The sequence below is a fragment of the Dendropsophus ebraccatus genome, chromosome 2 (genome assembly GCF_027789765.1).
Source record: "Dendropsophus ebraccatus isolate aDenEbr1 chromosome 2, aDenEbr1.pat, whole genome shotgun sequence".
Taxonomy (NCBI): Eukaryota; Metazoa; Chordata; class Amphibia; order Anura; family Hylidae; genus Dendropsophus; species Dendropsophus ebraccatus.
This window is the reverse complement of record NC_091455.1, coordinates 40,173,520-40,190,269: the sequence shown is the minus strand read 5'-3', so window position 1 is coordinate 40,190,269 and position 16,750 is coordinate 40,173,520. Positions and strand designations below refer to the sequence as shown.

General features: G+C 43.0%; 1 protein-coding gene across 1 annotated transcript; it reads right to left on the bottom strand.

Annotated features, from left to right (window-relative positions):
• Nucleotides 1–660: 660 nt before the first annotated feature.
• On the bottom strand, nt 661–13,844 carry RMDN1 (regulator of microtubule dynamics 1). Its single transcript, XM_069957397.1, has 10 exons — nt 13,631–13,844; nt 12,017–12,134; nt 10,294–10,381; nt 9,134–9,293; nt 6,123–6,212; nt 5,743–5,798; nt 4,744–4,831; nt 3,482–3,512; nt 2,964–3,097; nt 661–2,620 (listed from the first exon to the last, which is right to left on the bottom strand). Exons 1-10 carry the CDS (start codon nt 13,736–13,738, stop codon nt 2,570–2,572), a joined length of 924 nt encoding a protein of 307 aa, XP_069813498.1. The 5' UTR covers nt 13,739–13,844; the 3' UTR covers nt 661–2,569.
• Between the last annotated feature and the right edge of the window lie 2,906 nt (nt 13,845–16,750).

Genomic DNA, 16,750 nt, shown 5'->3' with positions numbered 1-16,750 from the left:
CAGCAGAAAAAGGATTACACAGCGGGACCTGTGTAAAAGCCGGTATTCAGAGGTCAGAGCTGACTTCAGAGGATGATGTAGCTGTAAATTAACTCTTTGTTGTCCTGTTTTGGTGCCTCATCTCCCTGCACCCCTCCCCATAAGAGAACCATGAAGACGGGGGGAGAGCTTTAAACTACTTTCTGATGATAAAAATGCATTTTTCGTCTAATAAACCCAATAACAAAGTTTCTCAAAATCGCCTGTACTACTGATTTCTGCAACAACAAAAAAATAAAAATTTAAATGACAGTGACACTTTAAATAGATGCTTGTAGTTAGCCCAGGCAGACTGCAGCCATCTGAGCCATTTTTACTTTACAGATTACTGCTCTGCCTACTGTAACTAATAGTGCATGACATATACATACTCTCCATGTCCTCCAATACTATATATGCTTCTACCACTTACAAACCTCTGCTCCCTTGAAGTAGTGCCCAAACAAAAGGTCCACCTAACAGCCCACATGTTTGCTCTGGGGATGAGCGATGCTAAATCCTCTGTTCAGTTTTGCACATATTCCTTACCAAACCAAAAAGATTTTACTTATTAATGTCTTTTACCACATGAGATGGTAGCAAATTAATGTACTGATCAAAGGAGACAAAGTGTAAACCAGATATTCCATGATAGTTTATTAGCATTGTTTCATCACTGTAATACATCATTCCTTTGGTACATGGTGTAATGCTGAACCCTGAGTAGTTGCACATCTGCAGCAATTCTTTATTCCTCTGGTGACCGCAGGGAGCTGCAAATTCTAGGTCTCCCCAAACAAGTTGTACATGTCTATAGAAGTGAAATGGTGACCGGCAGTCATTGCAAACAGTATATTGTACTAACTCTACAACACAGTACAGCCTACTATGTATAGGGACATCTTCTCTTCATTCATTATAGCTGTTTTGTTGTAAACCTGTTTCTGTTAAAAGATCTTGTCTGGAATTAGAGGGGATATAAAAAGTCATTTGTTTCTCATGGCAGGCCCCACTTCTGTCCATAGACTCTTCAGGTATTGAAGCTCAGGCTTTTAAATTTAAAATCTTTTTCTTTCAAATGAACTGGTTTCAGAAAGTTATGTAGATTTGTAATTTACTTTTATTAAATCTCAAGTCTTCCAGTACTTATCAGCTTCTGTATGTCCTGTAGGAAGTGGTGTTTTTGTTTTCAGTCTGACACCCCTGTCCATGTCAAAAACTGTCCAGAGCAGTACAGGTTTTCTATGGGGATTTGCTGCTTCTCTGGACAGTTCCTGTCTCAGACAGAGGTGTCAGCAGAAAGTACTGTGTCATACTGGAAAGAATACACCACTTCCTGTAAGGCATACAGCAGCTGATAAGTATGTCCTACAGTAAGTATTTTTAAATAGAAGTAAATTACAAATCTATAACACTTTCTTAAACCAGTTTATACGAAAAAGATTTTCGCTGGAGTACCCCTTTAACAATGCAAAACAGTAGCACCAGACACAGCCTATAGACATAGGTGGTACATTTTTTGGAAAACTTAAGTTACCTAAAAAAAAAAAAACCCTTCCCCCATCCTGCATTAAATTTCCTTTTATGCTCCACATTTGCAAGTGCTTGTGTTGGTTAAGGCATCACGCTGAAATTTCCAGTTTTAGTTTTGTTTAAATGATCACTATCGTTCATTAAACAACTTCCCTCCATGCAATCACCTAAGTGATTCATACAGTATTTGCAAATGACTTCATGTAACATAAATGACTCCTTAACCTGAGAAAAACACCTCCAAAGTATTGGCCACAAGGTGTCTCACTTCCCTGAAAACTGCTGTCTACTGTGTGTTGTAGGAAGAATCCTGTCTCTGCTAACAGCTAGATCAGCGCAGAATACAGGAGGTGGGTGCGGGGCTTAGCGCATGCTTTGGGCAGGAGAAAGAGTGTGCTTAGGAAAGTCTGAGATTATCCATACTGTTGGTGGAGGGATAATCAAGGCTTCTCTCTCACTACTGAAGGTTTAGGGTAGCTTTCCCTTCTGTACTTACTGCAGTATGTAGAGTGTGCTATGGTGTAATCTTCCCTCTCCCTTTGCTGTGATGCAGCTGTTTTTATTAACTTTCTGCTCACAAAGTATAGTGCAAAGCCAGTGCATCAATAAGCCTTGTCTTCCCCACATGCTATATGTATTATTGTACTGTGAAAATCATCCCCCGACACATTGCCAGTCTGTTCAGTCAAGTTCACCATCACAAGTTCAAGGCAAAGCAGAGAGGTAAGGGAAGTCTATATATGTATACTACTGTCAAGCAGCCCCAGCTCTGGTCTCACCCCCTGGAATGGAGTGAATGAGATATAGCTGTGTACCGTGGAGGGGGCTGCCAGGGGCTCAATAACAGTAGTAGGAGCACCAAACACGCCACTCTGAGGGGTAAATGTAACCAAACCAGGCTGGTTTTTATAAATCTTTTGAATTGACAAGTATGCTTTAATTTAATTAAATTTTTATGAAATAGAAACAAAAATTACACTAAAATCAAATCATTTTTGTATTGTTGTAGGCTGCAGAATCAGACTTTTTCTCCCAGTGACTTCAGAATATCAGTAGCCTCCTTATACACCTTTAAAGAAGAAGAGGGAAAAGTTATATTATAGGTTATAACAACGTCCAGAAGAAGTGCCACTATTGTCCATATTATCCCCAATTTACAGGAGAGATTATATGCAATACCAGCCACTGCCTACATCTAAGAGTGGCGTCGTTACCGGAAAACATGTATAGTTTTTTTTCCAACTCCTGGACGACCCTTAAGTCCCCATTCACAAACCTGTCAAAATGTATTTGTTCAATCTTAAGTTTTCAGCATATCAGACCAGGAACAACTTCTAATATATCCTGACAGACAGGAAACGTAAGATCACATCACTGGAGGTTGTAATGTTTCCCGCAATACCTCCTCTTACCTCCTTGTCCTCCTCCGTTCTTGCAGGATAGGCTTTGGCTTTTTGCAGCCACTGGACGGCCAACTCATTGTTCTTCAGCTTTAGAAACGTCTTCCCCAAGTATAATAGGTTTTTGCTGTAGAAATTGGGATCAACTACCAAAGGGTGAAAAAAAAAACATTAAAGGGGTTATCCAGCGCTACAAAAACATGGCCACTTTTCCCCCTCTCTTGTCTCCAGTTCAGGTGCGGTTTGCAATTAAGCTCCATTTACTTCAATGGAACTGAGTTTCAAAACCCCACCCAATCTGGAGACAACAGTAGGGGGAAAGTGGCCATGTTTTTGTAGCGCTGGATAACCCCTTTAAAGACATAAAATCAGTATTTTGTATAATATTGTACTATACACTTTGGATATCTTAGTTGGAGGGGGTGGTAGGGTTAGGTAAGGATTATTTTGCACTTTTGAGGGTTAAAATCACATAAAAACTTCTAACAGCCAAATATCCATCTATACATCACTGAGGTAATGTCATTTACCTTCTTCAGCCATTTCAAAATATATTAAAGCCTTAAAAAAAAAAAAAGAAGAAACAATTACCATCAAGCAGTGTATCCTGTAGCTGTACAGTATATCAGTTATATAGAAGCCTCAGTCTAATGTCTAGTATGTACATAACGCTCCCCACAGACCTTCAATACCTGTTGACTGTCAGTTATCTCTCCCATCCTCCCCATACACAGGAACATTTGGCATGGCCGAGCGTTCTTTTATTCTCTATGGGGAGGAAAGGGGAAAGCTCTGGCTGTGGCTTCTCTCCCACCAGACAAAGGGGTTGGGCAGTGATTTTCCATCACACCTGACCCCTATCTCCATCAACATCACCTGTTGAAGACCGACCCCATCGCGAGTGGTTGATACATCCGACTAAAGTTTGAGGAGTATGGGGACCATAAAAGTGTAAGAGTGTAAAAGTGTTTTAAGTCTGAGCTGCCAATGATTTATATTTATGTGAAATATTAAGGGTACGGCACTGTTTAAAGGGGTACTCCAGGCACTTATATTTTTATATATTTTTTTGTTGCATAAAAAATAAACAACTTGTTCTCAACTAGCACATTCCCTTGGGTGTCCCCCGCACAACGATACCACTATACTAATAAGTATATATATATTTTTTTTATATAGTTTTATATGCAATAATTGCTTGTACAGATCAATGCTATACATATGTATTGCATTGATCTGTTCAATGGGTGCTTTCTACTAGTACAGCCTGCCTATGGCAAGGGCAAACTGCAAACAACATGAGAAAGAAGGATCAAATCCTGCTGAAGCCATAACTTCAGCCATCAATATCATTGATATTTTTGTTTCATTTTCTTGTTGAATAAGTGAAGATCTGAGGGAGCAGATACAGACATGGATGTAAGGGTCAGTGTATGACCTCTGCACATCTTTATATACTTCTTACAGCGCTCAGCTATCTTCGTGTTGGAGTAGCAGTGTACATATACAACCACTACTCCTTTCAAACAGGGGCACTCTGACCCCATTCTCATCTGTGGGGGTCCCAGCTGACATCTATTACTTATCAGTGAGCAGTTGTAATTTCGGGATAACCCCTTTAACACTCTGATGCTCTGTGGGTAATGCTTTCCCACCTGCAGCCACATCTTTATGTTCTTGCATGTTTCTGAAGTGGGAAAGGCCTTTCTATGCATTGGAAAATCCCTTTAAGTAAAAAATAATTATAGTGATTACAAAGAAAAAGAAGCTTGTGTGTATTCAGATTTGTTACCTCATCAAACGTTGAGGAAGGCGGCGCTGCAAATAAGGCTGCGGCTATTTTTTTCTGGTACCAGGGTAACTCAGCAAACGTGTAACACCTGAAAGATACTGACCTGTTAATACAGCAGACAGGACAGCAATATATATGGGCAGAGATCACGCTATAACTAAGGCTAGGTTCACACTGCGTTTTTGCAAAACGGATGAAAAAAACTGATGCATTTGTGTGCATCCGTTTTGATCCGTTTTTCCATTGAATTCCATTGTAAAAAAAACAGATCAAAACGGATCAGTTTTTTTTAACGGACACAAGTAGTGTCAGCTACGTTTTTGTGTCAGTCAAAAAAAAAAACGGATCCGTTTTTTTTTTTTACAATGGAGGTCAATGGAAAAACGGATGCACACAAATGCATCCGTTTTTTTCATTAGTTTTTTTGAGAAAAAAAAAACAGATGAAAAAAATGGATTGCAAAAACGCAGTGTGAACCTAGCCTAAGTAGTAAAGAACCAGCCTCACCATATTCTCATTAAACACATTATAAATTCACCCGTTTCACTGAAATCTGCCTAATCTTCAGGCTCAGGAGGGCTTGTTATCTCTCATACATAACGCTAGTCTTATGGCCCCATTACACTAAATGATTATCGCCCATACTTGGTCACTTACCAACTGTTCAGGCTGACAATTGTTCAGCGTAATAGTGCATGTTAAAAGGCAACGATTATCCGACATGCCGGATGTCAGCTGATTATGGTCCTTCCGTGCAATAGGAGCAGCGGTAGCAGATCGCCACTGACCTCAATGGGTTGCCCGAACGATGTAATGATTGTTTGGGTGGAGCCTCCCACTGATCCACACTTGCTGTCTGTGCGTAGAATAGCACAGGCAGCAAGCGGGGGAAGGAGCGCTGAGCGGACAAGACGGCGCTGGCTAACCAAAGGCTGCACATTGGAATAATCCTCCAATATTAGATTTATAGTTATCAACTTTTTTTCTTTTCATACATACCAAACGCCGATAAGATGGATAGTGGTGGCATCTTTAGGATTCAGCTTTATGGCTCTCTGCAATGAAAGGAGCAGTATAGTATAATACTATAATGTGTATGCTCAAAGGCTGTCCCTTACCATAGCAAAGAATCTACAATGACAATATTGGGCTTTCCTGTTGTCTATGGTTCCCGCACCCTGGCCCACAAGGTAAATACTGCTTGAGGAGTCTCACCAATTGTCACCCCTCCCCCTCCATAAAACAACATGTAAGTGGGCATCAGGGTCAACAACTTGGCCACCTTTACCGATCTGTTTCCACCACCTGTAGGTCTTATACTAGCACTTATATTAACCCTGTGCTGTCTGGACAACAAATCCTTTTATTAGGTCCTTTACCTGGAAGTGATCCCTGATGATGTAGGCATTTCCAATTTTCACTTTCATGCCTTCATAGTCTCCCACCTCGCTGAGGCATATGGCGTACCACTGGAAAGGAAATAGTATACATAATGAAAAAGTTAGCAGGGTAAAAATATCTCCTGTCTGTCCATACACCTGTACAGCTGTGGAGGTCTTAATCTTAAAGAGACTCTGTCAGTAGAATTATACTGTCCTATCTCAGGGTAGCATAAACTAGTGACAGAGAAGATGAACAGAATGATGTATCACTTACATAGTTCTGTGCAACTGATCCAGAGATATTCTCCTGGACAATAAGTAGTTCACTCCATTATGTGCATGAACTCAGTAGTCCTGGATATTCATGAGAAGCAGAAAACTCTGCCACTATCTATCCATGCTGTGTATAGTCAGAAACTGTGTGTGGCAACAATCCTATTCTACTACATGTTAGGAAAACTGCTACACCAATCAGTTCAGCATTTCCATCACTAGTTTTTGCTGTCTTCATTTAAGGCACCGTAAACCTAGTGACAGATTCCCTCTAAAGTAGCTGCCCAGGTTTTTTTTTTATTCTTCCCCCTGATGCAGGCTGGCATTTAAACTTCAATAAGGAAAAAAGAAAAAACGTGGAGAAGACTACAATGGTTGTAGATACTATGTAGACAATTTATACACAATTAAAAACATAGGGTAAAAACATCAAAAGGTTTTTCAAAGCATACAAAAATACAAAAATACAGCAGCATAAAATGTCCCAAGATGGATAACTGTGATTGCGAGCTGATGTTTGCAAATGCCAATTTTACTCACGCTATCCGGCCGGATAAGCAGCTATAGTTCAAGAGCCTAGTCCATACGAATGGAACAACCAGATGGTATAATCCTCGGCAGCTGATCTCCCGGACGTCGTGCCGTGGCCACAGCACGTGATGTCCGCTCGTGGTATAATTGGTTGTTCAAGACGCAGAAGTACTCCCAACAGAGTCGTATTGGAATCACAGTTAAAGTAGATTCAGTAGGTGTATGATGGGGGTAGTTGTCCACCCGACTGTACTGTGCTAGACGCGTTTCGGAAACTCTCTTTCCATCCTCAGTAGCGAAATGGTTAATTTATTATTAAAGGAGACAATTTATAGTAACGGGAAAATAGAAAAAATGTATAACAAAGTAAAAAACAAAAAGATGAATGGACGAATATGACCTGGGTCTTTGGTGGATTCTAAAACCTGGATCCTGTCTGTTCGGTTAGAATAAGTGCCTTATATACTGTGTGTAGGTGGTGCTCCTCCTCCCTGCAGGACTGCAGGTGCGAATTCTAACCGAACAGACAGGATCCAGGTTTTAGAATCCACCAAAGACCCAGGTCATATTCGTCCATTCATCTTTTTGTTTTTTACTTTGTTATACATTTTTTCTATTTTCCCGTTACTATAAATTGTCTCCTTTAATAATGAATTAACCATTTCGCTACTGAGGATGGAAAGAGAGTTTCCGAAACGCGTCTAGCACAGTACAGTCGGGTGGACAACTACCCCCATCATACACCTACTGAATCTACTTTAACTGTGATTCCAATACGACTCTGTTGGGAGTACTTCTGCGTCTTGAACAACCAATTATACCACGAGCGGACATCACGTGCTGTGGCCACGGCACGACGTCCGGGAGATCAGCTGCCGAGGATTATACCATCTGGTTGTTCCATTCGTATGGACTAGGCTCTTGAACTATAGCTGCTTATCCGGCCGGATAGCGTGAGTAAAATTGGCATTTGCAAACATCAGCTCGCAATCACAGGTATCCATCTTGGGACATTTTATGCTGCTGTATTTTTGTATGCTTTGAAAAACCTTTTGATGTTTTTACCCTATGTTTTTAATTGTGTATAAATTGTCTACATAGTATCTACAACCATTGTAGTCTTCTCCACGTTTTTTCTTTTTTCCTTATTGTGGTTGTTGAAGTGCATTTGGTGTACACTTTGGAGTGTGGACTCTGGTTGTAGGCGGTTTTAAGTGAGTGGGACGCTGTTTTTTCTTTTTTCTTTTGGCATTTAAACTTACCATTGGTAAGTATATCTGCCAGCCAGAAGCAGGGAAGAAGAATAGAAAAAAAACTGGACAGCTACTTAAAGGAGTAGTCCAGCGAACATTTTTAATAAAGTATTGCATTGCCCCCGAAAAGTTATACAAATCACCAATATACACTTATTAAAAGGAAATGCTTATAAAGTGCTTTTTCCCCCGGCACTTACTACTGCATCAAGGCTTCACTTCCTGGATAACATGGTGATGTCACTTCCTGGATAAGATGGAGATGTCACTTCCTGGATAACATGGTGATGTCACTTCCTGGATAACATGGTGATGTCACTTCCTGGATAACATGGTGATGTCACTTCCTGGATAACATGGTGATGTCACGACCTGACTCCCAGAGCTGTGTGGGCTGTGGCTGCTGGAGAGGATGATGGCAGAGGGATGCTCAGTGTCCCTCCAGTGCCCTGTGTCCCTCAGGGTCCCCCTGCCATCATCCTCTCCAGCAACCACAGCCTGCACAGCTCTGGGAGTCGGGGCAAGACATCACCATGTTATCCAGGAAGTGACATCACCATGTTATCTAGGAAGTGACATCCCCATTTTATCCAGAAAGTGACATCACCATGTTATCCAGGAAGTGACATCACCATGTTATCCAGGAAGTGACATCACCATGTTATCCAGGAAGTGACATCACCATGTTATCCAGGAAATTACATCACCATGTTATCCAGGAAGTGACATCACCATGTTATCCAGGAAGTGACATCACCATGTTATCCAGAAAGTGAAGCCTTGATGCAGTAGTAAGTGCAGAGAAAAAAACACTTTATAAGCATTTCCCGTAATAAGTGTATATTGGTGATTTGTATAACTTTTCGGGGGCAATACAATACTTTAATAAAAATTTTCGCCGGATTTCTCCTTTAAACCAATCTCCATGCTGACGCGGGTCAGTACACAAACCTTATGGGCGGCAGAGCAGGACTCATTTATTTCCAGGGCTTTGTTGGCAAAATCTCGAGCTTCATACACCAATCGCTTCTTATCGTTGGGGGCAGTCTTGCTGAGCTGGGCCAGATCTCTAGACGCCCGGGAAAGTCTCCAGAGGATTTCAGCATCATTACTGACAAGAAAGATGGCAGCATTAGATTATATACCCGTTCTGTGGATTATTATACAACATCTCAGTGTACAGCACTCAGACCTTGACCGATAAAAACATTTGACATGTCTCTGATGTATCAAAAGTTCCTCGGTGACAGGTGCACTTTAAAAGGGGTTGTAATTTACTCCTATTTAAAAATCTGAAGTCTTCCCATACTTATTAGCTGCTGTATGTCCTGCAGGAAATGTTGTTTTATTTTCAGTCTGACAGTGCTCTCTGCTGACATCTCTGGCCAAGACCGGAACTGTCCAGAGCAGGAGAGGTTTTCTATGGGGATTCATAGAAAACCAAGAAAGAGTTCCTGTCTTGGCCAGAGATGGTAGTAAATTACAAATCTGTATAACTTTATAATATCAGTGGATTTTAAAGAAAAATCCATAGACTTGTGAAGAGCAGCCACGCACATGCTCTGCCATTATTGTATACAAGTCCTCCCCACACCGGCCAGTCACTGATGGACTAACTAGGAAAAACCTAAGAGGGAACAGTGCTCCATTCTGGCCATTCTAGTGTTGTTAGCAGTCACATTTCACTGGATCTACGATCATCAATTATAGCAGATACAAGTTAATGGCCCCTTAAGGGGGGGGGGGGGGGGGTGTTTCCAAACCAACAGTAAATAAAGTATCCATATATGTGAATGTGGACCACAACAGATCAGAAGATGATATTTTCAGCATTATCCTCATGGATGCTGCCATGGCCTGATGAAGGCAATTCCCATGAAATTTATCTAATATTTATGCTAATATTTACTCTCTTCACACATCACAGCTCTGCTCTTTTAACGCTGATCAGAGCTGCTGCCCAGCATGTGAAGCACAATCCCTTCTTTGCTCAGTGGGGGAGACAAAAAATCTGCAATTCTTAGACCATGTAAAGTATTACTAGTACAAAGAGAATCCAAATATAATCACAAATCTCAGCTGGAAGGTCATGAACATGGTGCCCACATTACCTGTCCCTGTGCTGGCTCAACAGCTCATATAACTTCTCGGTCTCTGCGCTTCCGTAAAGATAATCCGCTTGTTCCTTCACGTCTTCAACTGTAATACAAATAGTTCAATGCTTGGAGTCCTTTACTGCTCTGACAGTTCATACACTACAAAGTCAGTGCAGACGTAACAGTAGTAACATTTTTATACACTCACTTTTTTCCTTTGGCAAACGTAACATCTGAGAACACTGACTTTTAGGATTCAATAGGTTTTTGGGGGAAACAATGAATAAATACAACTGAGTAAGGGTGGTATTACATGGCCCGATGGGGGCCCGTCAATAGCTGTAAATGAGCACTGATCTGCTAGATCGGCGCTGCTTTACTGGGCCTATTACACGACCCGATAATCATTTAACAAGGGCTGCATGGACATCGTTACCGATGTCCTTGCAGCCCTTGCTTAAACTGCATACATTACCTATCCATGGTCCAGGGCTTCTCTTGCGGTCCCACGCGCTGCAGCTTCAGAGCGGCCTGTCAGCTAAGACAGGCCACTCTGAAGCTGCAGTGTGCGGGACCTGGCGAGAAGCAGAATGCAGGAGAAGCCCTGGACCATGGATAGGTAATGTATGCAATTAGCAAATCGTCAGCCGCTAGCCACGCACCACTATTACACGTAAAGGTCAGTGCCCAACAATTATAAGTCCAAACCTATATAAACGATTAGCCTATGTTCAATGTCATCGGCTGATCATTGTGTTTATTACACAGAAAGATAATTGGCCGAATAGGGCCAGTTTGGCCGATTATCGTTCCGTGTAATAGTACCTTAAAGGGGTAGTGCGGCGCTAAACATTTATTCACAAAATAACACACATTACAAAGTTATACAACTTTGTAATGTGTGTTATGTATGTGAATGGCCCCCTTCCCCGTGTCCCCCCCCCCCCACCCATGCTAGACCCGGAAGTGTGGTGCATTATACTTACAGCATTCGTGTGGTGCATTGTACTTACCGCATTCCAGCCGTCCCTCATGCCCGCCCCCCTCTGCCGCGACTGGCTGAGCACAGTTATGCTCAGCCAACGTCCCGAAGATGGCGGCCGGGGGTCGACACGAATGCGGTAAGTATAATGCACCACACTTCCGGGTCTAGCGTGGGTGGGTGGGGGGGGGGGAACACAAGGAAGGGGGCCATTCACTTACATAACACACATCACAAAGTTGTATAACTTTGTAATGTGTGTTATTTTGTGAATAAAGTTTTAGCACCGCACTACCCCTTTAAGTCTTAATGGCGATGTGTTTATCAGAACCTTTTAAAAAAGTTATCCAGGCTGTGAAACATATGGCCCTTTCTTCCAAACAGTGCCTCTTGTTTGGGTGTGGGGTTTTGTAGCTCAGCTCCCTTAAAGTGAATGAAGCTGAACTGCAATACAACACACAACCTGGGGACAGTGGTGGTGCTGTTTTTGCAAAAACTAAACAGTGTTTTACTAAGCCTGGATAACCCCTATACAGTTTAATATGACAGTGGAGCACAGATCCAGTATCCCACTATATACTTTCCTCGTTGCATCATAACCTGCACCCCAATGCTGACAGTGCTGCCACAGGAGGAAGAGGTCCACAACCTGAGCAACACCACCCATTATGGGAGTAGGTTTAAGCAAATATGTTTTTCTTTTTTGTGGGGGGCACACCGGGTGCGGTGAATAATTTGAATAATTTATACATTTACCTTTAATACTAGCGTATACAACAGCACGCCTGCTCTTCCATCTATAGGATCCAATGGCGAGCAAAGACAGGGATGACAACACAAGACCCTTCTCCAATAAGGCACTTTTCCCTGATACCTATAGCAGAAACAAAAAGACATTATTGTGTTATATATATATATATATATATATATACACTTCGCACAAAAAGTTAGGGATATTTGGCTTGAGGGTGAAATTTATGGAAAATGTGATATGATATCATGACAGCCGGCATTAAAGGAGCACCGAGGCCGGCTGCTCCCTCGCCCAGCTTAAATGCTCCCTGGCCCGTGTCAGACGATGAAGCCTGTGCCTGGTGGTGAGGTCAGGTATCCTTGCAGGTCATCTAGCATACAGACCACGCTGATGTCAACAACTTTGAATGGTCTGACATGACACTTGTTCACAATGAATCGGTCATCAGTGTGGGATGTGGCCAAAGGACGTCCACTTTTGTGCCTTCCGGTGACACTACCCATCTCTCTGTTGCTTCCTGAAGATGACTCTTTAAAGTGTCACTTTTTTTTTTTTGCAGATATCAATAGTACAGGCGATTTTAAAAAAAACTTTAAATTGGGTTTATTAGGTAAATATGCCATTATCTGCATTCAAAAAGACTTTCCCCAAGTCCCCCCTCCTCCCTCTCATCCACTGCTCATTATCAGCAAATCTCGACTCTTTTACATCAGTCGGATCCTGTGTTACCTATGGAGAGGGGATGGGGGAGATTAGTCACCAGCAGAGAGCAAAGGATTACACAGTGGGACCTGTGCGAGAGCCGGTTTACAGAGGTCAGTGCTGACTGTCAGAGGAGATAGCCCAGTGATGTAGCTGTAAATTAACTCTTTCTTGTCCTGGTTTGGTGCCTCATCTCCCTCCACCCCTCCCCTCTCCATAGAAAACCATAACTACAGGAGGGAGAGCTTCAAACTGCAATTTCCAGCTAATAAACCCAACCCAGGGATCCAGGACCTTAGCACTGACTCAGCTCCAGCAAAGCATTGCTGATGTCCCAATATGTTCTATAGGAACCTGCACTGTAGTCTCTATGGTGCACATTTTCCCAACATGGATTCGAAGATTCGGAGGAGCAAAAAAAATATAAAAAAAAAATAAATAAAAACTGGTGATTGACTACCATACAGTATTTCCTCATTGTATAGGGCGAATATGCATGTTAAAACCGCAGCATGCAATGTCCCCATGTAGGCCTCAGAGACTACTACTCCCATCATCAGCATATACTATGCTATATGATGGACAGATAATTCTCTCAGATATTGGCAGGGTTTTCTATGACATATATATGAGCTTTTTGTAGCTGGAAAAAGCAAAGAAGGATGAAGCACTACAAGTCCCAGAAAGCAATACCTACACCATCCTCTTATCAAAGTATTGTAGATTTGTATCTCATATTAAATCTTGTCAAAACCACCTGTAACTTGTCTGCTATTGTGAAACTACATCTCCCAGAATTCCCATCCAGAGCGCGCTACTCGGGGCATGCTGGGAGTTGTAGTTTTGTCCCGGCAGCAGGACGCAGACAGGGCTATAGCTGATATACATATGGGACATCCAGCCCGCCCGCTTACATGAGTGCTCACAGAGCGGGAGGAGCTCCTGCCCGTCAGTCCGGTGACATAGCCGCGTCCTAGGCGCCGTCCCCAGCTCAGGAGGGAGCCCCGTGCCCCGGCCGCCATCCTGCACAGCCCCGTGTAAACCTACGAGCACAGTTCACTCATTCCTCCAGGTAGAAACCGGGCAGGACGGGACCTTGGCTGACGTCACGGTCACGTGGGAAAGGGATCCAGGAAGAAAGATGGCGGATTCCTCAACCTACGACTTACCAGTTGTTGCAAAACTACAATTCCCATCATGCGTCCGAGCAGTTTTGCAACAGTTGGAAAGCCTCTGATTAGGAAACACTAGCTTTAATGCCTCTTGCTGGGATTTGTAGTTCTTTTTTATTACTATGAAATATTGAGGGAAACGTTTTTAAATTGGTTCAGAGTTTCAACGTAGCAGCTGATTATTGCAACCAATCAGGATTCAGCTTTCATTTTTGGTTGCTATGGGCAACTGCTTCACCCTGCAAGACTATTTCTCCCTCTTGTTTTCAGCCCGTACTTGCTGATATTTGTGGTTCTCTCCCATAGGTGATGTAATATTACCTAAGATCCTTGCAAATATGAGATAATATACTCTCTACCATCTGTAAAAATTCCTCCCCAAAAATCCACACTGAGGGTGCCTTCACACATACCGTATCGCTGCGTATTTATCGCATGAAACTCGCATGAAAGTAGCTGCGTTTTTTTGCGGTGTTAAACTCTCCTGTAAATATCATGTGAAAATCAAAACTCACATGTAAAAATCGCACCAAACACGCAGCGAGAGTACACATACATTGACTTTATATCAATCAGTATCACTGTGGATTTATGTGCGAGAAACTCGCAGCGATAAATACACAGCGATACGGGACGTGTGAAGGCACCCTGAAGAGAACATTATCATTGGGTAGGTCAATAGGGGCACCAACTGGGGCAAATAAATACCCATAACCTGTTCCCACCATGTCTTTTTCTGCCATTTGACAGACATCTCTCAAGAAGGCTGGCAATTTGAGGTCAAATAATGGCCGTTATTTATACAATTATACAAGTTGTGAAGTATTTCCCCGGCCGTGACTTGTTATGGGGGGCAGCGTTTATACACTTGCGTCAGGATGAAAATTCCACTGCGATTATGTAAACCTATTGAAACTGACAGTGCGAACTCTCAGTGTGAAATCAGCTGCCATTCCGCTATGTGTGAACCCACCCTAAGATGGATCCCAACTCTCAAGAAAAAAGAATGAAATGAAAGACTGAAAAATAGAGAAGCAACACATTGTGATCAGGTGTCATATGGCCACAACTTTATTTTAAATCACATGGCCCTGTGAGGATACACCCCCAGCACTCAAAAGAGCAAAACCCCCTATGGAGGAAACCTCTAGATCACCATGGTTGGAGAGTTGCCCTTTCCTTGGATTAGAGGGTTAATGCTAATATGTAGCTTAGCGTAGCTTTAGAATGTGTACATTATACTAGATTTACAGAGAATACCAGAAACATAGACTAACTATACTGAGTTTGATGTGGGAAGGATCTGCCAGCGATAATAATAACAACTCTATTTATGGACAGGTGGAGGGAGCTAGGTCCGCCTCTCAAGAAGCTGGACACTTGGTTGAGGGGGTTGTCTGCTGTGGATAACCCCTGGTTAGAAAAATCATTAAAGGAGAAGTCCGGCAAAATTTTTTTTATTAAAAGTATTGTATTAACCCCCAAAAGTTATACAAATCGCCAATATACACTTATTACGGGAAATGCTTATAAAGTGCTTTTTTCCCTTCACTTACTACTGCATCAAGGCTTCACTTCCTGGATAAAATGGTGATATCACGACCCGACTCCCAGAGCTGTGCAGGCTGTGGCTGCTGGAGAGGATGATGGCAGGGGGACACTGAGGGACACAGGGCACTGGAGGGACACTGAGTATCCCCTTGCCATCATCCTCTCCAGCAGCCACAGCCTGCACAGCTCTGGGAGTCGGGTCGTGACATCACCATGTTATCCAGGAAGTGACATCACCATGTTATCCAGGAAGTGAAGCCATGATGGAGTAGTTAGTGCAGGGAAAAAAGCACTTTATAAGCATTTCAGGTAATAAGTGTATATTGGGAATTTGTATAACTTTTGGGGGCAATGCAATACTTTAATAAAAATTTACCTGATCCCGGCTCCGGCTTGCTTCGGCGGTTCCCGGTGTCTTCAGCAAGCCGGAGCCGGGATCAGGTAAAGTATATGCTCAATCCAGCCGCCCGCCTGCAGCCCCGATCGCCTCCCCCCCCCCCCCCCAGCTTTTCCATGACCCTGAATAGCTGCAAGCTAATTGTTTAATTGACACCTGGAAGCTGAGTTCCAAGCAGGGTCAGATATAGGGGGGTAAGGAGGTGTTACAGATTGTTGCACTTCAGGAGCTTGGGAAAGCCTATTTGACTCACTGTAGAGTAAAAAGCATTTTCTGGAAGCACAGCTGGATATATGTTCTCCAGACCAGTTTGTGGAGAATTTTGCTGACATGGAAAAAAAAAGAATAAGTGCACCCCTCACCATAAAGGAATACATTAACCGCTCCCCCACCCGCCCCCTACATAGTGCATCATTAGCACTCGCTTATGTCAAGGTGCGGTCCACAGAACACCATCCATGCATGGGCAGATTTCTGCGAACATGAGACTGCCCCCTAAGGGTGGGTTCACACTGAGGAATCCGGGCATACAACCCGCCGCTTGCGCCCGCATGGATCTGCGCCTGTGCCATAGACTCCATTCTATGGTCGGGCGAATTCTCCTGTCTGCAGAAAGAATTGACATGTATATGGCACGGGAGCAGATGAGTGCGAGGGGAGGAATCCGCAGCGGGTTTTCCGTGCGGATTCCTTGGTGTGAACCCACTTTAACATTTTAACCAAACCGGACAGAATCAGAATCAGAATAGGGGATGGTGGAGTGGTTGGACATGGCACTACCTGCCCCAACCCAGCCCCTCCTCACTCCCCAGGCTAGGGGACTCTCTATACCAGAAATCCCTCAAGGAGGGATAAACGATCCTCTATTACCTCCGACACTCAAAGGACTACTCCAGGTGCCTGCCTCTCTCGCT